General features: G+C 37.5%; 1 protein-coding gene across 1 annotated transcript in view; it reads left to right on the top strand.

The window, feature by feature from the left end:
* Positions 1-25,371, top strand: part of Tm9sf2 (transmembrane 9 superfamily member 2) — a 60,307-nt gene that overhangs the window by 19,158 nt on the left and 15,778 nt on the right. The window contains exons 4-12 of the mRNA XM_047552870.1: positions 2,977-3,104; positions 8,419-8,548; positions 9,478-9,602; positions 10,655-10,766; positions 11,884-11,963; positions 12,826-12,934; positions 19,592-19,724; positions 22,218-22,337; positions 24,737-24,794. Of these exons, the coding sequence (XP_047408826.1) occupies positions 2,977-3,104; positions 8,419-8,548; positions 9,478-9,602; positions 10,655-10,766; positions 11,884-11,963; positions 12,826-12,934; positions 19,592-19,724; positions 22,218-22,337; positions 24,737-24,794 (995 nt within the window). The remainder of the gene's footprint in view (positions 1-2,976; positions 3,105-8,418; positions 8,549-9,477; positions 9,603-10,654; positions 10,767-11,883; positions 11,964-12,825; positions 12,935-19,591; positions 19,725-22,217; positions 22,338-24,736; positions 24,795-25,371) is intronic.

Genomic DNA, 25,371 nt, shown 5'->3' with positions numbered 1-25,371 from the left:
AATGCTTTTAATTGTGATGAAGGCTAGCATTCCAGGAGAAGCAGAGAACCAAGAAGACAGTGGGTTGGGAGTGTCATCTATGTAAATGTTATAGTCACCAAGAATCAGGAGCCAGGAGCTTAAATCTTCAAGGAATGAGGGCCATTCACCTCAAGGTGGTAGGTGACACATCGAGGAGTAGGAGGCCATGTCGTCTGGTGACATGAGAGTCAAAGATGAGGGCTTCAGCAGAGGCAAGAGAGTGGTCTGGCCTAGCCTGTGGCCTGTGAGAGAGAACAGCCACCAGTGGTGAGGACTGTGGTGAGGCAGCATCCCTCAGGAGACACGGTTTGTCTAAGGACAGATTTCAGAGAACTTTCTGAGAAGAGTTTTGAGGATGAAGAAGGGTTTCTGCTGATGACCCCTGAGTTCCAAGGGCATCGTGGAAGGTGCAGCGAGTTGGGGTGGGGTGGGAGATGGTATTGGAAAGGGGGTGGTGTCTGTCTTTGGATTTGAATGTGGGAAAGGAAGGATGGCATGGAAATCCTGGACTTCTAGATGACTACCCTTAAAAGGGAGGGGCATCAAGGGATTAGTCTCGGACTCAAGGCAGCGAGGACTGCACAGGTGAGAGGACTACTAGGAGCCCACAGTCTTATGGGTCTCCCTCAGAAAGTGAAGGACTTTGAAATAATTTTTCTACCATTTGCTAAAAGCCAATGGTAGGATATGTAATAACTGTCATTAGTGTTTTGCACATTATTCTGTTTAATTCAACAACCCAGCAAGGTGTTGCTAAATCCATTTTATAGCTCATTCATTGAAGCTAAGGTTAAAATTAATTAGTTTGCCAGGGCCGGAGATGTAGCTCAGTGGTAGAGCACATGGCACATGCTTAGTATACACAAGACGCTGGGTTCAATTCACTGGTACTGCCAAAAGGAAAAAAAAAAAAAAAAAAAGAAATAACTTGCCAAGGTCTTATGATGAGATAGAGCTAGATTTGTACCCAGGACTAATTCTAGGTTGATCAAGTATTTGATTTAATGATTTCCTCAAAATTATTCCACGGAGAATTTTAAGCCAACATGGACTAATTCAATAAAAATATAATAAAACATTTTCCCAAATAGCTTATGTCCTATATTTTTATATTTTAATTGAATATATGAAAGTGGGACAATGATGGACTTGCTTATTTTGAGGAGGATTTGGTTCCCTTGAAAACCCATAATATTTTCAAATCTTTAACATAAAATACTATTAAATACTATTGACCAAAGATGATTTAAAATATTATAAAATTCAACTAAACATTGCAGGGAGAAGAAATAAGGTATCATAATAAGAGCATTTTCTCTGGAGTTCAACTTGCTTGGGTTAAATCCTTGCTCTGCCATTTCTTGGTTGTGTGACTTTTTGTGCTTTGATTTTCTAATCTGCAAGTTATAGATGAATACCTACCATGTAGGGTTGTTGGGAGAATTACATGGAACTTAATATATATAAAGTATATAGAACATATGAAGCACTAAGTAAATGTTAACTATTTTTATTAACACCTCGGGTGTTGCTATTTTCCTTCCTGATTGAACATACAAATTGACACAGCTAAACCCAGTAACTGTTGGATCAATGGGTAAGGTTTGCCATTTTCTTGTAACCAATAATGTCTGTCTCTGCTTAATTTATCTTAAGTTTGGTGCCTACACCTCTGATTCTGTAAGGTGTATGATTTTTTTCGTTTTTCCACTTTAAAAATTTAAACTTCTAAGTTTTATATAAGGTTCAAAATACTAAATAATGGTACAAATATTCCTTTATTGACAAAGGTAGCAGTGCAGTGAAATTAGACTGTTGGCTGACAGGGGGCAGCAGTGAGCTGCATTAAACACTTGCTTGTCAAGGACTGATTAACTGCTAGGGATAGTAATAAATAATGCATAAAACAGTGAACTCCTTTAGAAGTAAAGCGTGCAATTTTTATCACCACCTGTAATAAGGTTTGAATTTATTAAAAGATTTACAATTATGGACTAGTTGTATAGTTGATAAATTATGGCCTTCTGAGAAGTAGGACATATAATTTTAAAATTAAGACATAAATGACTCCTGATGAATAAGTTCTAAACTCCAAAAGTTGAAGAATCTTTAGTTTTTAAAAATATTATCAATTTTTATTTTACCTTTATTAATCAGGTCCTGAAAACTAATAGCCTTTAAGCTTGAGTGAAGAGTCATGTTTACTTTAATTTTTGATATCCATCTGAGACTTTTTCTGATCACATTCTGTCATGTTCACTGCTGACTCTCCTTCTGCTGACACTCAATGGGGCACTTAATATCTATTGATTATTTGAACATAAAGATTTGTCTGCTTGTTACTGGAGAGCCATCAACCCCCGAATTCTAAAACATGAGCATGGGGTATTACTAAGGAGAGAACAATGTTCCATTTTTGTTCTTTTTTTTTTTTTTTTTTTTTATTGTAAACAAATGGGATACATGTTGTTTTTCTATTTGTACATGGAGTCAAGGCATACCATTTGTGTAATCATAAATTTACATAGGGTAATGTTGTTTGATTCATTCTGTTATTTTTTTCTCCCTTCCTCCCTCACCCCTCCCACCCCTCTTTTCCCTCTATACAGTCCTTCCTTCCTCCATTCTTACCACCCTCCTTATCCCTAACCCTAAACCTAACCCTAACCCTAATGCTAACCCCTCCCACCCCCCTCCATTTTTGTTCTATATGTGGGTTTCTTTTCTTGTGGGATAACTTACATTTAAAAGGTGGATAGATTGAAATCATCAAAAAGAAAAAAATTTTGAGAAGAAAAATTGATGACTTGTTTTTAGAGAAACAATATGATTTAAATTTAAATCTAAGCTATAAAGAATTTTATAATGTTTATTACATAATACTCTGCCTATGGTATCTTTATGAGGGACCTGGGTATTTTTTCTTAAAAGACCTTCCACTTTCTTTTCATACAGTTTACATTTAATAAGGAGGAAACCTGTAAGCTTGTTTGTACGAAAACATACCATACAGAGAAAGCCGAAGACAAACAAAAGTTAGATTTCTTGAAAAAAAGCATGTTACTGAATTATCAACATCACTGGTAAGACATGGAGATTTTGGATTTTAAACTTTTTCCTTTTCAAGATGAAGCATCTATTTCAATGACTAAATTACTTTGTAGACTGTGTAAAATATGGCAAATTGATTGATTCATTTTCTTAGTAGTAGTAGTAGCATGAAGTAGAGACTTTTACTTGCCAGAGCATTATTAAAGTTGATAGTACAATTTAAAGAATCTTCTTTTAACTATGCTTAGATTACTGTAATATCTGGTCCTTCTTGACCTGGTATATAGAATCCTCCTTTTACTCATATGTAGAAATGGGAGAGTATTTATGTGTTGGGGAAAAGCCTGGCTCATTTTTCTAGAGAAGTGTTCTTTTATATTATGAGCCATGAAAAGGATCACAGCAAAACAAAATTTAACTTTTATTTGATGTTTTATGATTAGCACCTACTTCAAGTCAAACAGATTTTGCTTAACCTGTCTTTTTTTTTGTAACCATAATGCAACATTAATAAGTTCCTGGACATGGTGGCACATCCCTGTAATCCCAGCAACTCAAGAGGATAAGGCAGGAGGATCCCAAGTTCAAAGCCAGTCTCTGCAATTTAATGAGACCCTGTCTCAAAATAAAAAATAAAAAGGGCTATGGATGTGGCTCAGAGGTAGAGCACCCAGTAGTAAAAATATAAAAAATTATTCAAATTTTATTTCCAAAATTGTATGCCTTTATTATTCAGGATCAAACATAATGATATAAAAGGCTCTCAAAAGCTATCAAGTATGACCATTGTTAATCTTGCAGGTAATTTTGCTTGCAAATGCCTGTATTCTCTATGAATTTATGGTTTACATGTGTTTTGCCTTTTTAGAAAGTGTAAGGTGCTGGAGATGGTGACCAGGAGTGTTGTGGGGTGCAACGTAAGAACAGACCAATCATCACTGAGAAGTCCAAATTTGAGAGTCTGTTAGCCAGCCAACTGACTGTCTCACACAATGCCCAAAATGGCTATTGGAGAACAACCCCGATCATAGGGTTGCAGGGGTTTTTATACCATAAGTCAGTACATCAATCATAAGTGTCTGTTGCTATGATTCAAAACTATAGACTAACATCATGAGATCTAAAATTATAAGCAAAAGGGGAAGTGGGTCAGAACTCCTTAGTTGGGTACAAGTTGAATGGTTACTAACATCTAGACGATCGCTGTTGACATGGTACATTTTCTGAGAAAAATAGGAATCAAAAAGAGAACAACTTTACAGTATATAAGAATTGGCATTTTGTGTTGCCAGACATGCTATGCTAAGCAACTGTTGATGGGTACAGAGGTGGGGTGTTCCCATGGAAGAAGCACTTCCTTCATAACATGGAGTCTCAGGGTATGGAGTCTGTTTAGTCATTGCCCTTGCAGCCTGGTCTATAACGTTTCCATGGAGTCAAATATGTCAACCCGTCACAAGGAGGCCTATCTTTTGTTTTTTCCTTGAACCGTCCAGTCTGTGTCTCAGGTTGAATGTTTGTCCACCCCCAGGGAGGTGGAAACCTTAAACCTCAGTTTTGAGCTGATGAGTCTGAGGGTGCAGATAATGTGGTTGGAGCATCTTGTTCCTTTTTGCCTGCTTAGTTCTTCCTTTTCATTTTCCTTATTCACATGCAAAGAAATCCTGGAGAGGGCAGCCTTGGGGCATGTGCCCATCCGTGAACTAGTCCGGGATTAGGCAGGTTAATTCTGATCAGCAGACCTGGGCAGCATATACTTGAGCCCCTTAGAAATGAGCTCCCCCAAGGCAAGTGGAGCTCTGGTGGCAGGAAGTCAAAGGTGGGTCAGAAGCTTGCCCTCTGCTTTCCCTTCTGACTCTCAGTGTAGACAGGAACTTGAAGGGCTCCTCAGTGTCCTCATATCTGGCTTCTGATAAGCCAAGAGCTCCCCCAACCCCCACAAGTTACTGTCAGAACACACTTAGTTGCCGAAATGGTGTAACTTGGCATACATTTACTTATTCAGAAGTAGCCAAAATTTCCCCTGGTGTTTTTCTTTTCCTTCAAATTGTTCTTTATACCTTTCAAAAGAACATTTAAGGCTCAGTTCTTATATGCGCTTCTCATATTGGCTCCCTCCATCTCTATTTACTCTAACAGCAGCTGATTTATTGACTGAAGAATGACTCTTCAGGCCTGAGGGTGATTTTTAGTATCTCTCCTACCTTTGTGCACTAGGGGCACCGTGTACAGTCTTGCTCCTCTTGGTAATAGAAGCAGCTCTTCTGTAGTAGCCTCCATGCAGAAAAACACTTAGAAATATTTTAAACTAATTTATGATGCAATTAACCTAGGCACTATTATTTTTCATGTGTGTTTCTGAATTTTTATGTGCCTACACAGGTATGTGAAAATGTGCCTTTTTAAAATAGCACCACTGAAATATTGTACACGTTTTTATTTACTTCATTCTTTTTCATAGTTGTAGGACATTCCATTGCATGAATGAACTGTAATTTTACCTCCATAACATTCTAACCATGCATGAATTCATTGTTCTCATTATAGTTAATAATAGCTAATTTTCTTTTTAAGTTAGTGAATATTTTTCTATCTTATTTGGAACATTAAAACATGATTTGAGGGCAAAGGTGGCAGAATCACTTGAGCACAGGAGTTTAAGACCAGTCTGGGTAACATACAGAGACCCTATCTCAAAAAAACATCCTGCAGTTTGGTAGGCTGAGGCAGTCTAGCAGGCTTGAGGCCCACCTGGGCAACTTAGTAAAACCGTGTCTCAAAATAAAAATTCAAAAGGTCTGGGAGTGCAGCTCAGTGGTAGACACCTCTGGGTTCAATCCAAGAACCACAATCACAAAACATAACTTGAGGATCATTTGGGCTTACTCTGTCAGTGGCCTAAGTTATCCTGTGATTCTTAAAACTGACTAGCATTTTGGTACCCAAAACAGCCCCAGACACCTGAATTCCCTTGGACTGTGCTCTCCATGGTTTGTGATCGTGCTCCTTACCTAAGTTTCCAAATCTGTGACTTTCTGTGTCTGTGTGGTTGCACATATTGGGTAAATGCTCTACCACTGAGCTACACCCCTGGTCATTTGTGATATTTTTAAAATAAAAGCATAATTGCTCAACTAGTTACCAGAGTACTTACAATTTTTTTTTTAGTTGTAAAATCCCTGCACTGAAGTTATTGAACAGGAAGGAATCTTGATATTTCAGTGCATTCAATCCCAGATCTCATCAGGAAATTCAAAATCATAATGGATTGTGTAAGTTTACTCATGTTAAAACTCCCCAGAATGACTTAAATGCTCAGTTTCTTTACTTTTGGCTACAATTTTGGTTATTCCATTATGATCAAGAGTTTTGTAGCTAATTCATCTACAAAATTAGGCTTGATTGGTTACCAGTGTTTCAAATGGAGTCCCTGGAGGGTAGAGGGAAAATGGGAAGGAGTCCTTCCTGATGAGAACGGAGACGAGCTATTCACCTTGCCCTTCACACTTTTTCACACTGCCAGGTTGGACATGGTTCATGTTTCTAATGTCACGGATTGAAGTGAATACTACTCCCTGACTTAGGAAGGTAGTGATTTAGAACAGCATTCCTTAAACCTTTTTCCATTTATTTCACAGGGCTGGTTGGTTTGTAATACATCTTGACTACCAGAAACAGGCTACACATCAAGGCATTATATGAATGATGCATAAATAAATGTGCTTTAAAAAAAAAAAAAATTTGTCCCTGAACTCCTTATTATCCTCCCCCACCCCAGTATGGGGAGTGGCCTTAGGGCTTTGCACATGCTAGGGAAGTCCTTTACTACCGAACCACATCCTTACACCTTTTAGAATTTATTTTTACACAGGGTCTCACTAAGTTGCTGAGGCTGGCCTCAAACTTTTTTTAAAATATATTTTTAGTTGTTGATGGATCTTTTATTTTATTTATTTATACGTGGTGTTAAGTATTGAACCCAGGGCTTCACACATGCCAGGCACATGTTCTCTACCACTGAGCCACAACTCCGATCTTTGGCCTCAAACTTTAGAGACTCCTGCTGCAGCCTCCCAGATAACTGGGATTACAGGTATAAAGCACCATGCCTGGTGCATTCCTCATTTTGTAACTAGCACTATAATATTTATGTAGTGCTTTAAATATATTATCAACTCATATGTACTCATTGATTGAACTTCATTCTCTCTCTAAAAAATTAAAGCAATTCATCAGTTTCTTTAGGCCTCCGGAAAATCTAAATTAATTATTTTATATAGCATTGTTTTATGTTTCTAATATTTTATAGTCTTTTCATTGAAACTAGTAGCCTGCTGTTTATAATAATAAGCAACTTAATAGTATAGGTGATTCCAAAAATTGGGACATTGGGTACTATTAAATAGCATTTAAATGTGACAAAATCTGTTTTATTAGGTCATTAAAGTACACCTTGGGTGAATATAGAATCATAATTTTACTTCTTAGTACACATTAATTAACAAATAAACCTGCCCTGCAGTGTCATCTTGTGGCTGTAATATAGCTAGTATATTTTGACTCACTTTTTAAAATTTGTGTTCTGCAGTGTGCACTGGGCACAGGGCGGAGACTTTCTATATAGCTGCTATCTGTGCTACAGAACTTTATTGGGTTTTTTGGGCATTTTTGTATTTTGGGGTTTTTCTTGGCTGTCGAACTTGGCAGATTTGGTTCTTTCGCTTGATAGCAGTTTTGTTTTGTTTTGTTTTGTTTTTAAGAAAGTGCTTGGATTTACAATTTCAACAGATAATTCTGTAATTTTCGCTTTTTCCCCAGTATTCTGGAACCCAGAGCCTTGCACGTGCTAGGCAAGCACTCGGTCACTCAGTCCTAATTTTCATTTTTTCTTTTTATCCTGGCCTTTTAGTTAACTGTTTTCCCATATTTTGTAATTCTCCTTTTTATTTAATTACTTGAGTAATAAATATATTTACTTCTATATTATTCAATAAACTATTCCCATGGAACTAGATACATAACTTTGCACCTGATTAGAATTGAATCTTATGCTATATAATATGATTTAATTAGCAATTGCTCTAAGTTACTTTGTAAAATTCCCCTCTCCTACATATATTATAGTATCAAAGAAGCTATAAAATGTTTCCATATTTTTTTTTATATATTGGCATGTAATGTCATTACTTATGAATTACTGTGTTCCATCAAAATTCTTTAAGATTTTTGGAATCTTAGAGCATTTAGACACTTAAACGTTTTACAAAGTGATAACACTGATTTTGGTGTTAATTCTTATTCGTGTTCTCTGGGTTCTCCTCTAACTTGACTCATTTCTGTGCATAGGATTGTGGATAACATGCCTGTAACATGGTGTTACGATGTTGAAGATGGTCAGAGATTTTGTAATCCTGGATTTCCTATTGGCTGTTACATTACAGATAAAGGCCATGCAAAAGATGCCTGTGTTATTAATGTAAGTTTGTGATAAACTCGATGTTGATTTTTAAAACATGAGTTTTTGGAGAATTTGGTCTTTACTTTGAAAACACTTGTTAACATTCATTAAATAAATACAATTCAGGTATTTTGGAGTAACTACTTAGATCTTAAACTTGAGCCACATTAAAAAATGTAAATTTAACTCCAAAATTAAAATAATTTAGATTCAGTTTAACATTTACCGAATGTGTCTCTTGTATGCTAAGGGCTATGCTAAGGGGTAGGACTTTTGTTCTAACTCTTGAAAGTTATACTCATAAATGTACACCTAAGAAAGCATAGTGGAGTGCCAAAAAGGCCTCATTATATGTTCCTGGACTTTGTATTACAAGTTGGTAGTGTACTTTTTTAAAGTCTGACCTGTCTGTGAGGCCATTCTTTTGTAATAGGAAAGATGGTGAAAAAAGACAGACATCATTACCCTGTGTACATGTATGATTACACTAATGGTGTGAATCTACATTGTGTACAACCATAGAAACGAAAAGTCGTACCCCATTTGTGTACGAGGAAACAAAATGCTGTCTGTAAAAATAAATAAATAAAATTGTTTAAAAAAATGGATTAATAGGTGCTGGGAGAGTAGCTTAGTGATGGAGCACTTGCCTAGCATGTGTGAGCCCCTGAGTTTGATTCCCAGTACCATAAAAACAAAACAAAACCCAAAACTGCATTAATAGAATGGAGACATTAATTTAGATGGTAATTAAAATTGAGAATATATATTAAAATGTTGTATAATCATGACAAACTAATTTAGTCTTATTATGATCTGATAGAAGTTAGAAGATTTAAAATTCTAAGCTTAAAATTTCCTTCTTGTGATAGCCCATTTTGAAAGTTTATATTTTGATTCTTTCTATAGCCAGTTTTCTTCCTTTCATTTTATGTTCTGTTCTACAGTCAGAATTCCATGAAAGAGATACGTTTTACATTTTCAACCATGTTGACATCAAAATATACTATCATGTTGTTGAAACTGGTTCCATGGGAGCAAGATTAGTGGCTGCTAAACTTGAACCAAAAAGGTAACTATACAAACAGACAAAGAGTAAATAAACATAAGTGAAATTCAGGTCCAAAAAAAAGTGTTTGGGGCCCAAATAACTTATTCCATAATCATTATTCTGGCATTTCAGGATTGATAGTGACTAAAACTCCCTTTAGCTTAATTTGTTACTAAATTGTTTGGAGAAACTCTAGTTATTTTTTCCCCTTTGTAGTAATTGGTCAGGCCAAGGTACCTTTCTGTTTTTCAATCTGGGAGTTTTGACAGCGATTGGTTTGTCAGCGTGTAGTGGAGAACATGAGTGGTTGGCACAGTGCCCCTTTTTGAGTGGACAGAGCATTGCCTCCAGGACGTGTGACTTTCCTCGGGTCAGAGACCCTTGGGAACTGAGTGGTGTGCAGGTTCCAAAGCCTTAATGCAGTGTTAGATCCAGTGTGGGAAGAGCTATGGGAAGAGCACTTCTTCAGGTTTCGGGGGTATTAGCGTGAAAGTGCATAGTTTGACTTTTATTTTCATGACTTTTCTAACAAGTGAATTAGCCATCTCTCATCACTAGTGATGAAGAAATATATGCCATAATAAGGTGGTGGTTCATTTAAACTGTGATTTTTTTGTTTGTTTTCTTCTTCAAGTTTATTTAACTGAGTGCAGTGGCACACACCTATAATCCCAGCACTTGGGAGTCAGAAGGATCGTATGAATCCAGGAGTTTTTTGACCAGGTTGGACAAACAATATAGCGAGACCCTGTCTCAACAACAACAATAAAAAGATTATTTAACACTCTTCAAGTATAGTCTTTTCAGAAGTTTGTTTATAATTTGAGTAATGATTTTGTACACATAACTTGAGTAATGATTTTGAACACATAACACATAATGAGCTAAGCTACATGACTTAGCTCATTATTTATATGAAGTTAATACTTATCCTATTAAATATGACATGGATCATTTCATCTTGGACTATTAGCAGCATTGCAAAATATGGTACATAAATTCTAACCTTTATTTTATCCCATTTTTTTAAACTGTACTTTATCAGCATTTCACCAAAATGTTTCTTCCCACAGCTTCAAACATACCCATATAGATAAACCAGACTGCTCTGGACCCCCCATGGATATAAGTAACAAGGCCTCTGGGGAGATCAAAATTGCCTATACTTACTCTGTTAGTTTCCAGGTAAGTTTGTTTTTATCTTTGGTATAACTCAGACATTGATTTTAAATTTGTACTACCTAAACTAATTAAAAATACTAATGATTAAGCTTGCCAAATAGTTAAGCTCTTAATGAGCTGGTTTTTAGAATAGTTTGTCAGTGTACCAACCAATATAATCACTCTTGAAACTAAGTTTTAGTTTAAATGGAAAAGAATAAGAAATTGGAGAATTGAGCCTGATTTGTGTCATGCTTAAGAGATGCAGGTAGGACAGAAAAGGGCTGGGGATGTGGCTCAGTGGTTAAGTGCCCCTGGGTTCAATCCCCAGTACTACCCCGCAAAAAAAGATATAAAATAAGCAGGCATAGAAGGTGGTATGAAAATGTCAAAAACATGCCAAAACCATTTGGAAAACAGTACCATTTTCAAAATCAGAACTTGAGTATGCATTTAGAATTTCCTGTTGCTAGATTTTCTTAGTAAATTGAAGAAAGTATTTTTATCAGTGGAGAAGTTTCTAAACAGGAATGTAACAGTTTGCTGTGAAAAGTTTAGGCAGTATTCCCCTCAATAAAAAAAAATGAGTTTGGCAATCTAATGTAGATGTGACACTTAATGCCCCCATGTAGTGTTTAATTTTGCAAGCCCAGCACAGTAAACAGTACATATTTCTAGGTATTAAGAACTCAGTACAAATGACATTTTCCAGATACTCAGTGTACCTAGGTTATGATTTTGTGGTCTTGTTAGCTGCCCCATAGGCTCCAGGTAAAGAATAAGTTATTCCATTCAATTATTTTCTGCAGAAATTAAATATGGCTCTAAATTTGGGCATAGAAAATAAACCGTTACCAGCTATAGTTTAAAATAAGACTTTTAAGAAAACAAGTTTATAGGTATTGCCAGAAACTCATATATAGGTTTTCGTTTTGTTTTATTTTTATTTTTTCATTTATTGCTTAATCTTATCCAGATTTCCATCAGACTTGAGTAAATCTAAAACTCCCTCAATCCACAACTAACCCTGGTTATGGTCATTAGTAATTGCAGGTGTTGACTGAATGGAAGGGCAGACTCTGGAAGGGTGTTTTGGGATTATTAATGTGCTTTGTCAACAGTTTTTTCCTTCCACCTCCAGGAAGATAAAAACATCAGGTGGGCATCTAGGTGGGACTACATTCTGGAGTCTATGCCTCATACGCACATACAGTGGTTTAGGTAAGAGTACAGTCTGCTTTTGGCTTTCTACTTATTCTGCCCCTTGTCCCTTTGAACATCTCATGTACTCTTTCATCCTTGCATGTGTTTAGAAGTCTGGACTTGGGTTCAAATCCCAGCTTTAAGGAATGAATTGTTTGTCAGGGCAGGCAGTCTGTTTCTCAGAGTTCACCTCTTTGTCTAGAAATACCTAGTTCCTGAGATCATTCAAGGATTGAAGGAGATAATGGCACAGAGCATCTGAGGACATTACTGGGACCCAAGAGTATGCAGTAAATAGAATTTGCTGCTATTGTTACAGCTATTCTTATTCTTTCCAAAACATGACTCAGAACTTACCTAGAAGCCTATTCATAGGTGCCATTGCTCTTCTTTTCCTGATTTGCCAATTAATCTTTTTGACACTAATCTGTTGAGTAAATTTGTTCTTCAGTAAATTTCTTGAGGGTGTAGGCCAGTCCTTTATTGTTTCCTTGTATGTGATGCAGTGATTTAGGCATAGTAGTTATTTAGTAATGTTGATCATGGATAAAAAAGTTCTGGTTCTAAACAGACTATAAAACTACAGGGACCAGGGACATTTCTCAGTAGTAGAGCTCTTGCCTAGCATGTATAAGGCTGTGAGTTCCATCCCCAGCACTTCAAAAACAAAAACAAATGGTATTAGAATAAATATATAAAGCTATGTGTCTACTAGAAGGAAACACAGATGAACACAGTTCATTGAATTTGTTGGATTTTAGGCATTTTAACTTTGATTTTGATTCCTTCTGTTTTGATGTTACTCAAGAACCAGTTAAAAACTGTTTCAACTCTTCTGTAGATAAAGCTACAGATAATCATGATGTGCTTATTTTTACAGCATAATGAATTCCCTGGTCATTGTTCTTTTCTTATCTGGAATGGTAGCTATGATTATGTTACGGACACTGCATAAAGATATTGCCAGATATAATCAGATGGATTCTACGGTGAGTGGGGACATTTTATCTAGTCTTTGGTCTGTCAAAGACAATCTTTATTGTTGCTTTAGAAAAAGTTAAAAAGAATAGCTTTAAAAAGTGTTTCAAAACATTCTTCCCAAAAGTTATCTTGAAATCATATTTTCAAATAAGAAAGTGATGCTTGAGAATAATCCCAGTGACTGGGAAGACTGAGGCAGGAGAATTGCAAGTTTGAGACTGGTCTCAGCATCTTAATAAGACTTTGTTAAGTCTGACTAAAAGTAAAATCTAAAAAAATATTCAAAGGCTGGGGATGTAAACAGTGATCAAACGCCCCTGGATTCAATCCCCAGTACAAAAAAGAAAAAAGAAAAAGGTATCCTGTAGAAGTTTAGTCATCACAGCATTCAGAAATAACTATTCACAGCCTCGCCTGTGTCAGTAGGTCAGCTTCCCTCACTATGTGTCATTAACTCTGTCAGCTTCATCATCCTTACCATACACTGAATAATATTATTCCTGAGCCATTTTTACTTAAATTTTAATTGAATTTTTGTCATTTCAACCTTTTGGTATATTCAACTTAATTTCAGTGTCCCAGGCTCATTTATTCTCAAACACTTTAAGTTGTATATAATGTTACATACACATTTTGTATTTTCATTTCATGGCAGCACAATAACAGAATTTTTGCAAGAATCACAGTAATTTGTAATGAATGCAAAAATATTAAAGTTTTCATTGCTTTCTATTCTCCAGCTTCTCTATCCTTATCCCCCAAACCTTTCTATCCTCTTCTGATTGGAAAAGAACACTAATATTTATAATCTTTTAGTATTTCTACTCCATAGTCTCTTTTCTGTAACTTTTATTGGTCATGTGTCATTAAACTTTTTAAAAATAATTTCAAAATACTCTGTTCATAATCAGCTATTCCAAATTGTCTTAATTTGTAGTCGCTGTGTGGAGTTTGCTTCCTTCCACTCCTGGTCTTGTTCTTGTTGTCCCTCCAGTCTCTTAACTGCAACCATGAGTGAGTGTGCTCAAACACAAGTCAGATTGTTTCACTCCCAAGCTCTACCTTCCAGTGACTTCCCATCTGTAAGGCCTTGTGTCACCTTCCAGTGCTGCAATCACCCATGCTGCCCACCTTGCCATCAGCAACAGCACAGGCACATGCTCATGTCAAGGCATTCACTTGCTACAGTCTCTTCTTTGGGTGCTTGTCCTTCTTGCCTTCTTCAGCTCTTTGCAGAAAAGTGGTCTCCCCAGTGAGAACTTCCTGGCTGTCCCACCTGAGATTACCTCATCTCCCACACACAGCCATACTTCCTGATTTTCCTCTATAGTGCTTATTGCTCTCTTAAGTACTGTTACAGTGCTTGCTTGCTTGCTTTTTTTTTTTTTTTTTTTTTTGTCTGCCTTCCCAATGAGAATATATACTCATGAGAACAGGGATTTTTCTATTACTTATATTCCCCTGTTTAAGCAGTGCTGAGCATACTGCTGTTGCTCAATAAAAAATTTGCTTAACGCATGCATGAACAAGTCATCAAGCCTTGACATACCAGACTTACTGCTGCATTGACCACCTTATGATGAGTAGCATCCAAAGACTTCCCCTGTTCTACCCTATGCCCCAAAAGAGTGGATTGAACCAGAGCAGGAAATAGAATGCAAGTCGGGGAGCAAGGTTCCCTGGATGATGCCTGCCTCCCCCCTCAGCCAGTTGGAAGGCTGACTCATGAGTGTGTGGTGAGGAGCCAAGTCTCAGTCTTCTGAAGTAAAGCTGGATTCTCCAGGGGTGCCAGAATTGAAATGGTTCTAGGTTTGTGAGTGCCTCTGATTGTTGGCAGAATCAAGTGGAAATTCTCTGAAAGAAAGACTCCATGTTAGGTTTGCAGAGTGTCTCATTTAACATCAGTAAAATATGAGCACTTACTTAGAAATCCACAAAATTTTATAATAAACAATTTCGATTCCCCAAGATCTCAGGTACTGGAACTATTAGTTTCAGAGTATAAAATATACAAAAAAGTATTAGCTAAGAATGTTCCAGAACAATTAAGACAAAAATCCATAGATAGAAGATACATTGTATACAGGGCAGAAAAAAATGAAAAGAAATCCACTCTTAGATCAGTTGTGTCAAGAGCATAAGATACTAGGGAAGGGAGAAGATCTTTGAGTCAGCCAGAGGAAAAAAGATAGCATCTACAGTGGACAGAGGGAGAGTGACAGTGGAGGCTCAAGAACAAGTGTGTGAGTGTGGGAAAAATGAGCTCGTCACGCAGACTCACGCATCAGAGCTGCTCTGAGGAACGAGGCTGAAACACCTTTCTCAGATGAACAAAAAACAGTTGAACACGAGCGGACTACACAAAAGGGATTTTTGTACAAATACTCCAGCAGAAAATAAGTAAATGAAACCAATCCAAAAAGGAGATTTAGAAGGAATTCCAAGTAAACACTTTTCTGTATATAATTATAATGTCTAAATTCAGAGTTAAACAAGATGTATAAATAGGGGCAGAACAGATTCTTTGGCAAGTGGTATTGGAATAAAATTTAAAAATTAAAGATAACTATTTCTTAGATTAAAATAACTAATGATTTAATGGAAATGAATTTATAAAATATTAGAAGAAAACATGGAAAGTTATGTTTAAATCTTGAAGATGGGTAGAATTTTATAAAATATGACAGAGAGCCAAAAGCCCATGAAAGAAATGACTCCTCTGTTATTACTTCATTAATACACACACACACAATTGACCCAAAAATGCTATCAAATAAAAAACACAGATGTCAAACAGGGAAAAATATTTCAAATACCTAACGTAGTTAAGTCCTCAATAAATTAAGAAATCCTAAAAATCATTGAGAAAACAGTCAACAACATAGTAAAAAACTGGGCAAGGTACATAAGAAGAGAGTCCATAAAAGAAAATATAAGTGATTGTTAAATATGCAAAAAGATGTGACAATAAGAAAAATGCAAATTAAAAGTACAACACAATATTATTTGTTCACCAAGTACCTTGGCAGAAATTAAAATGTTCATTAAGATCCTATGTTGAGTGATTAAGGACAGGAGTATTTCGGTACACTGTGAGAGAATGTAAAGTGGTATAAGCTAAGAAGGCCGTTTGCAGAAACCTTCCTAGTTATTGATGTAATTTGACCCAACAATTTCACTTTTTCAAATTAATCTGGATGCATAGGATTTTATATTTTTATTTTAAAATAATAAATATATTATTGTTTATGAATAGCAGGTTATAAGCAACCCAAGTACCCATCAACAGGGGACTGGTTGTATGAATTATAAACTATCCATGTAATAGAATACTGCATAATCATTAAAAAGAATAGGATAGGATTAGGGATGTAGCTCAGTGGATGTTGCCAAGCTTCTATGAAGCCCCGGGTTCAGGTCCTAGTACTATAAAAAAAGTGTGTGGGGGAGAAATAGCTATATAAACAAAAAGTAGAAGGAAATCCTTAAGATGTTACTAGACTAGAAAAGCTTAGTATGAAATATGCATATGGTGTGCTCTCTTTTTGGTAAACAGAAAATGTGTTCACGCATTTGCTTACATGCATTAATGTAGACTGTCTCTGCAAGGATAACAAGAATCTAGTCACATAGGTTTGGCCCAGAAAAGGCTTTAGCTTTCTGGAAAAGCCTAGGTTTTTTTCAGTGTCTATTCAACAGAAGGTAATAAGAAATAGGCCCTTGTGGCTGGGTGCAGTGGCACATGCCTATAATCCCAGCAGCTTGGGATGCTAAGGCAGGAGGATCAAGAGTTCAAAGTCAGCCTCAGCAACAGTAAACTGCTCAGCAACTCAGTGAGACCCTGTCTCTAAATAAAGTACAAAATGGGTCTGGGGGTGTGACTCAGTGGTTGAGTGCCCTGAGTTCAATCCCAGGTACCCCCCAAAAAGAAATGGTCCCTTGTCTAACACTACCCCATCTAAAAGAAGACGTGCATATGATTTTTCTCCTACTTTTTAAACATTCACAAAAGCAAAAAGATCAGTGTGCCCATCTTCAATAATTATCAACTCATGTTCAGTCTTGTTTCATTTGTAGAATCCCACCAACAGCCTCCCCCATTTTTTTAAAAACCCTCAAACTTACGATGTTCCTGCCTCTGCCTCCCCTAATAGTTGGGATTTCACTCATGCACCACTGTGTCTTTGCACAAGATAGAAGTTGAAATGGGAATTTGTGGGAGGGATACAGGCATACCCTAGAGGGGATGTTGAGAGAAAAGGGACCAGATTTTGAAGGATTTGTAAGCTGCATAGTATGAAGGTCATTAAGAAGCTGTTGAAGAACTTGAAACAGTAGTGACACATGGCCAGATTTATGTTTTGGGAAAATCACTTTGAATGTTATGTGGAGAATGTTTGGAGCAGGGCAGAGATCAGACAGGAGGTCTGGGAGGAAGTAGACAAGAGTGTTTAGGAGGTTGTTGGAGCTAATTAACTGGTTGAGTACAGAAGTGGAGAGTATAGAAATCAGAGAGAAGTCAATGATTGACCCCAGTTTTCTGGCCCAGTCACCCGGTTGGCTTTAAGGATCCCTCTGGCTGCTGTATTGAGGATCAGCTGAATGGAGACAAGGGCTGAAACAAACCAATTTAGTGTAGCCAGGCCATATCTGGTAAGATTCGATAACCTAAGCCATGAGAGAGAGAAGTGGGGGTCTGTGGATATATTTTGGTGGTAGAACTACAGGATTTGTTAAAGAGTTGTATGGGAGGTATGAAAAAAGGAGAGACTCAGGTCACTCCCAGGTTTTGGAATTTGAGCAGCTGGAAGGATAGAGTTTTCATCTACTGAGAGAGACTGTAGGAAGAAAAACTTAGGAGCGAGAATCAATTCAGGTATGGATAATTCTGTTGTTTTTTTTTTTCCTGGTTTGCTTTAGTATATTGGTCATCTTTCCTAATATAAACTATGAGAAAGCAATTCTGATTCAGTGGAAGAGATGCTGAAAGATTCAAGATTAATGTCTTAATTCTGGCCCCATGGGAAATGACTTTGGTCAAGTCCAGAGTCATCAATGGGAAAGATGAAGAAAGATGAACTCTCAAAACATGGGTTTCCAGCTAGAATCTGTTCCTTACCTACCTGTGTCAATTTTTTTCTCCCGGCCTGCTCAGGATGATTCTGTAGGTTAATATGGTGGAGATCAAGTTCGCTGTAGGTAGAGAAAGGAAGTGACAGACTGAACCCAGTGGAAGTGTTGAAAAGCTCCCAAGTCACACTTGGCCCAGGCTTCTCCAGGGAAGATGGACAGAGGGAAAGGAGGTGCTGTCACCAAGTGAAGACTTGGCACAGGGCTCTGGAAAGTTCAGAGGAACTGGAGGCCCAGGTGGCAGGACATGCCTGGATAACAACAAACTCCTGTGGCCTTGAGAATCTGCAGTGCCAACCCCCATTATGTGTAAGCAGATTGATCCATATGACAAAGACTTGCCCTAACCTGTCTCCCATGTGGGACTGACCCAGCTCCATTAAGCCCATGGTGGGCAGCCTGGGTGAAAGGTGGTCAGGGTAGCGCAATGTTGGACAAGACACCATGGTAGACAGACCCCATCTGGTTTCTGAGGTGAGCTGGTTTATCTCCATCTCTCAAAACTTTTGGACATGCACACAGCTTGAAGGAGGTCTTGCTGGCCGAGAACTTTGGAAAGCTCCCTCTAGTGAGACTAGGTGAGGTGGCAGGGTAGGAGTCAGGGTGGGGACTGCCTTGAGAAAGCAGCTGAGGAATAGATGGATTGGGATTTGCAGAGACTTCAGAGATGATGCCTGGTCTGATAGGAACCGTGATTCGTGGTCAGAGTTGGGGCTAATTTGCCAAATGAGGTAGTTTCATCCTGACTTTTCTAAGCAGGGTTGGTCTGGGAAGACAGATAACAGGCCTTCCCAAGACTCAAGGGAATGAAAAGTGGCCAAGAAAAGCCAGGTTTGGGTTCCCAGAATGCAATGAGGGCTGTAAAGGATTCTAGGTGCAGGCAGAACTGATGGCCCTTCTTCCCATGATTCTAATCCTGACATTGGCTTGGAGGCAGAGATGCCCCTCCCCTGATCTTCCAAAGCCCGGGAGATAAAGGGACCAGCTGGAAGATGGGCCTTGGGGCATCCAAGGATGCAATAAGTGTGTGACAGTCTGTTTGAAGATTTCTATTAAGACAACCAAGTGGACCTTTGATAGGGACTTGTGTATGTGTCTGGAGGTCAGCATGCAGTTGGGGCTGGTAGCACAGGCTTATTGGTAACTTGCTGCTAGTAAAATAGCTGTAGTATGAGAGGGCTAATGCCATTTGCTTATTTTGGAGATAAATATGGGTTGAAAAGGATAGAATACGATCAAAAATCAAGTCAAATTGGATCACAAAATCTTGATTTAAGGTAGTTGGTAAGAATCACATAATTTTTGTAAAGTTTCTCAATAAGATTTATAGACTTTAATACACAGTATTCCTTTAGAAACAGGAAAGCCATATAAAACTCCATGAGTTAAGCTCTGATCTTCAAAACTGAAATGAAATGTTAACATTTGTAAGTTTACAAAGTTTATCTTCTATTAGGGAATATTTAGTAGTGAATAAACCGTGTAGTCTGGGCGATTCCATATGACACATTGAACTGATTTCATTCCCTTTTTAGGAGGATGCCCAGGAAGAATTTGGCTGGAAACTAGTTCATGGTGATATATTTCGTCCTCCAAGAAAAGGAATGCTTCTGTCAGTCTTTCTAGGATCCGGCACACAGATTTTAATTATGACTTTTGTGACTTTGTGTAAGTGTTAAGTGAAAATTAAAAAGTAGAGAATATATTTTCTAAATAGTTATTTGGAAACCAGTTTTCCTAAGTAAAGTTACTAGGCTAGATTGTTTCTAGTTCTTTTTTTAGATATCGGTGGACCTTTATTTTAATATTTATATGTGGTGCTAAGAATAGAACCCAGTGCCTCACACATACTGGGCAAGCGCTCTACCACTGAGCCACAATCCCAGCTCCCTGATTCTAGTTCTTTTGACTTCCAAAATCTATGTGCTTTGGCTCTGAGTGCCTTAGGGGCAGGTTAGCTGTGTTTGAAGGCTGACTTTTGTTAGTCTTTGTCTTGGTGACACTGGGCACAGATAAGTAGGTCCTCAGAGGCCATCTGGATAGCCTGGAAGCAGGGTCACTTGTGGGGGAGGGGGGAGCAATTTGATTATGACTCCAGGATGTTCTTGGTGTCCAGAAGAGAGGAGAGAAGGAACAGGAGGCAAGGTGGTGAGCTTTTAGTAACCTTTCTTGTCTCATGGGGTAGGACTTAGGGAGAAGACTTTTTTCTAGTAGTGTTCAGGAAAGGTCTTCCCACAAAGTGCATCTCTTCTATGTGCCACTGAACATCTGGAGAAATTGTTTTTGTCAATTAGGGTAATTTTTTTTTTTTTTTTAAACTTCTTTTAGAGGTATTAATCAGCCACAAGAGGGATTCTAGGGATACATTAATTCTAGGTTCTTAGCTGGATCTGGAGACACATGCCTGTAATCCCAGAGACTCTAGCAAGAGGATTATAATTTAGCTAGACCCCCAACAACTTAGTGAGACCCTGTCTCAAAATAAAAAATAAAAAGGGCTGGGTATGTAGCTCATTGGTGAAATGCCCCTGGGTTCGAGTAAAAAAATAAGTAAAAAATAATTCCAAGTTCTTCCAGTTTACCTAATGAGTTTAATTTTTGAATTTTACATGTTTCTCCATGTTTTCCTTTATTGATATTTGCTACTGATGAGCAGGTATTGCTGGAAGAATTCAAAACAGCTGACCTTTTCTTTTTAGTGAACATTTGTTCTTATGTTTGATTGCATATTAAATATGGATTACTATAGTCATTTTCTGTTAGTAAAACTCTTCTAATTTTTTATGATGGAATTAACTCTAGAAATGCTTTGCAGAGAGGATTGTTACTTCCAGATGGCACCTAAGTAAGTTTTGGAGCCACTGATTGAGACCTTCTTGTTCAATTTTAAAAAACTAGAACTTATTTCTAAAAAATCTAATCACAACTCAAGGAGATGCAGCTTTGATAGGGCTAGAATTTGTAAAAAAAAAAAATAAATAAATATATATATATATATATATATATATATATATATATATATATATATTAGAGTGAGGAGGGTAGATCTGCATGTGGCCAGAGGATAGCACGAAGGCACTAGATGCCAGAGACCAAGGTAGATAGCCAGAACAGACTCTTGGAGATAAGTTTTTGCTTTAAAATCTTATCAGGAGCTGCCTGTTACCACCTTACCAGCGGGTCCTTGCTGGGGCAGCTAGAAAATGTGAGGAAGGGAAGTTTGAGAGAGCCCAGAACAGGAAGGGACAGGGATCATTTTTCTTAAGTCCCCTAAAACCAACTTTGCTCAAGGACAGTTCATTCTTTAGGCCTTGAGAGCCACGGATGTGTTTCTTAGTTGAAATCCTAGCAGGTCTTTAAAGCTGCCCCGATCTGCTTCCTGCTGGTTTTGACTTTGGTGCCAGTTAGAAGGTGTGTGTACTTTGTCACGTATGTGCTTGGCCATGCATACTTTGGGGAAGCAGGATTAGAAAGCCTCTTGAAGCTTCGTAACATTGTTTTACTGGCCTTGAAATTATGAGTACATCATGACTTCTGAGCTCCAGTTTAAAGGTGGGAATCTATGAATGTAAGGTAAGATCTTCATTCTAATTAGTAGGAAAGGTTATATAGGGAAGAGGAAGCAGAGCTAACAACCAATCAGGGTAGGGGCCAGAGTTTTACTGAGTAATTTCTTTTCCTTTAGTACTTTGTTTTCCAAAAGCTAATGGTACTATGAAACCTTTTCCACTTATTTTGCTCCAATTATATTCTCTTATGTTTCAGTGTTATACATTCTTTAAATATTTTTCATCCCAGAGGACCTAGAATTTTTAAAGGAAACAAAAGTGGGAATATTTTTATTCATTTAATTTTAAAGACCATATTTGAATCTGAGAAGAGGTGAAAACACTCTGGAGCCTCTGGTTAGCTTCCCCTGACCAGGGGAAAGATAGGGTCTTAAGGAACTTCTCAAGTGGAGTTTGCCTTCTGTCTGACCATATTAATGCAGTAATTTAAATATTACTAGGGTTTGGTATAGCTGCATAGTAAGGTAGTATATATTTTTCCTGAAGTTGTATTGGTTTTCTTATTTAAAATATGAGAGGTTTCTTGGCTGTCATTTTGCAGCAAAGGAAACAGAGGAATAACATGTATAACCTTTAATGATTTATTTTTTAGTTTTTGCTTGCCTGGGATTTTTGTCCCCTGCCAACCGAGGAGCACTGATGACGTGCGCTGTGGTCTTATGGGTGTTGCTGGGCACTCCTGCAGGCTATGTTGCTGCCAGATTCTATAAGTGTAAGTAAAGGTCATTGTGTCTGGTTTTTAGATGTGAAATCAAATCTACCACAGTAAGGGGTCTGAGGCTGGGCTTCAGATAGGTGGTGCTCTGTAAACAGTAGGTATTACACGTGTCTCTCCTTAGGTAAAGGAAGCCTGATTGGTGATTTCTTTTATTATGTGAATGACTTTGCCTAGATTTATCTATTCAGAATGCTTATTAAAATATGCAAATTTGGATGCTGTTTATCCACCATCCTCTCCTTCTTTTTTCTTTTAAACTTTGGTCTAGCAGATCGAGCTCATAAACAACTTAGATTTGGAAACTAACAAAGGAAGAAAGTATACAAATGGGCTCATGCATGCTAGGCAAGCACATGATCACTAAATAACAACCCCAGCCCACACAAAATAATGTATCTAGGTAGACTTTTTCTAATGTATAAGAAGTCTTATAAACTTAATACTAATGTATAATAAACTGTATTTAAATTAGACTAAGATCTATTTTAGACAACCCTGAAGTAGGTTACTTTTATAATATCATTAGTTACAGTCTCCTGTATTCTTGCTTTCCAGAAGCAAAGCAAAGTTCAGCATAAAAAAGTCAAGGCTAGAGAGCAAGACTGAATGGCCTAGAAGGCAGCTTGGCAGGGTCAGAGAGTGTGAGTTGGCCCTACTTAGGATTGCCAAAGCCCTTATCAGTAATCTGGGATTTACTGTGATTCTGGGTCTTTTTGATAGGAGAGAGAGTCAAGGTGAAACACAGTAGGTTACATAGGTGACCTTAAGGTAAGATTGGGGAGTCTTAGCCTCAAGTAGAATGGTAAGCCTGGCTGAAGATACGGTTCTCTCTGAGTATGTGAAGTTCTGCTTGGAAGTGCGTGTGTTAATTTCTGTAGATTTTATTAAGTTCCTTTTTTCTTTCACCCTTCACTAAAGGACATGGGACTAGGGTAGTCATGTGAATCTGAATATGGATGAGATATGGTCAGACCCCAGCTGCCTTATTTTTTGCCATCACTCCCTTTCTCATGATTTCGACTGCACTAACTTTCTGCCAGTTCCTCAGCCTGCTGTGCACCTTCACGCCTGCCTTCACCTCCACACCCCTCTTCTTCGAGGTGCCCTCCTGCTGTTGCCTCTCCATCTTTCAGCTCTTCCCACTCAGATGCAGTAGCATGTTAATCAGGCAGAACTTACTGGGAGGTGCTGTCTTGTGGCCTCATCAGGAAAACACTTCATTTGATAGAATCATTTCTAATGTTAAAAAAAAATACTCCTTGAATGTCAGAGTTATATTAAGCCCAGAAATATGAATTCACAGTGTTACTGAGAGATTTGTGAAATTATTATCATATATAGATGATTATATGTGCATGTATTTGAAGGTAGATAATTTTGTCATATTTTTAGGATTAGTGGTATTTAAACTTCCTTATAAACAATGCCCAAACTTTTTTAAAAATAAAAACTAGACCAGGCGCGGTCGTGCACACCTATAATCCCAGCAGCTTGGGAAGCTGAGGCAGGAGGATTGCAAGTTCAAAGCCAGCCTCAGCTAAATCGAGGCACTAAACAACTCAGTGAGACCATGTCTCTAAATAAAATACAAAATAGGGCTGGGGATGTGGCTTAAGGGTTGAGTGCCCCTGAGTTCAATCTGGTAAATCAGCCCCCCAAATCAAAACCATTCTAATTTCAGTCAGTTTTATCTCTGACTTCTAAACTGGGAGCAGAGGGATTTTTTTTTTTTATTGTTGGTTTATTTGTTTTTTATTCTATATATTTCAGTGTTTAATTATTTTTAAAATGGAAAAATAATTGAAGGGGGGGGAGAGTAAAAAGTTTATAAGCAAATCTGTTCTGTCAAAAGACCATAACCCTTTCTTTCTTCTCAGTCACCTGATCTGACACACACCTCCCTAACCCCTACCAGAAATCACAGTGCTAGAGAAACTCTGAAAAGTCAGACCTGGTATGGAGAGTTAAGGGGATTGCATGTCATACCGGAGGGTTCCTGGTTTTAGAGTGAATTCTGTAAACAAGGATTTCTCCATCTCTGTTGTTTCCTTTCTTTCCCCATCTCCATTTATCGATACCGCCTTAGGATTTAAGGGGGTTATTTTGTGTTGAGGTTAAAAAAAAAAAAAAAAAAAAAGTACTGATCTGGATGACTTTCCTTTCATACCAGATTTATTTTATGCTGAAGCAAGTCTCTAGAGCAAAATGTTCTGTGCCTTGCACCTTGGATCTGGATCATTTGTTAAGGGGCATCATGGTGTATTTGCTGGGATCATTTTCTAAGTGTGAGCAGCCAGTGCTGCCTGACAGTTTGGCAATTGCCAGATATGGGAGAATGGTATTTGGCTTTGTTTAAAGAAAAGTCTCTATACCACTTTTGTTTTCTTCTACAGCCTTTGGAGGTGAGAAGTGGAAAACAAATGTTTTATTGACATCATTTCTTTGTCCTGGGTAAGTGAGTTTTTCAATAATTACTTTTTAACATAATCATATCTGCATGGATGCATGCTAGATATGGCATCACAAACCATAGGAACTAAAATAAATGATGTTGGGACAACTCATTATATGAAGGGAGAAAACACCTGCTTTTATATTTCATACACACAATAAATTTGTGGTAGGTTGAAACCTAAACCTAATAGGCAGAACAATTGAACAAAAATATACAAGAGTATCTTCATGATGTCAGGTTAGGGAGTACTGTTCTCTTAAATAAGGGATACAAGGATAAACAGAGAAAACATTTAAAAACTATGTAGTGCTGGGAGATAGTACAGTGATCATGTCATGCTTAGCATATGTGAATCCCTCAGCACTAAAAAAAAAAATTTTTAAATTAAAAAAAAACCTGAGTAGTGTATGTAGAACCAATTATGATTACAACCATATTTTTAACATGTACTCAGAAGACAGCTTGAAAGGAAACTTAACTGTACACATTCAGATGTTTAGGTTCAGAAAAAGCTGCAGACTAAGAGAGCAAGAAGTTTAATGAGGAATTAGTGACTGGAGTATAGAAATAACT

This window comes from Sciurus carolinensis, chromosome 5 (genome assembly GCF_902686445.1).
Source record: "Sciurus carolinensis chromosome 5, mSciCar1.2, whole genome shotgun sequence".
Classification (NCBI taxonomy): domain Eukaryota; kingdom Metazoa; phylum Chordata; class Mammalia; order Rodentia; family Sciuridae; genus Sciurus; species Sciurus carolinensis.
Note: the sequence above shows the minus strand (reverse complement) of the source record. Positions and strands in the feature narration are given on the sequence as shown.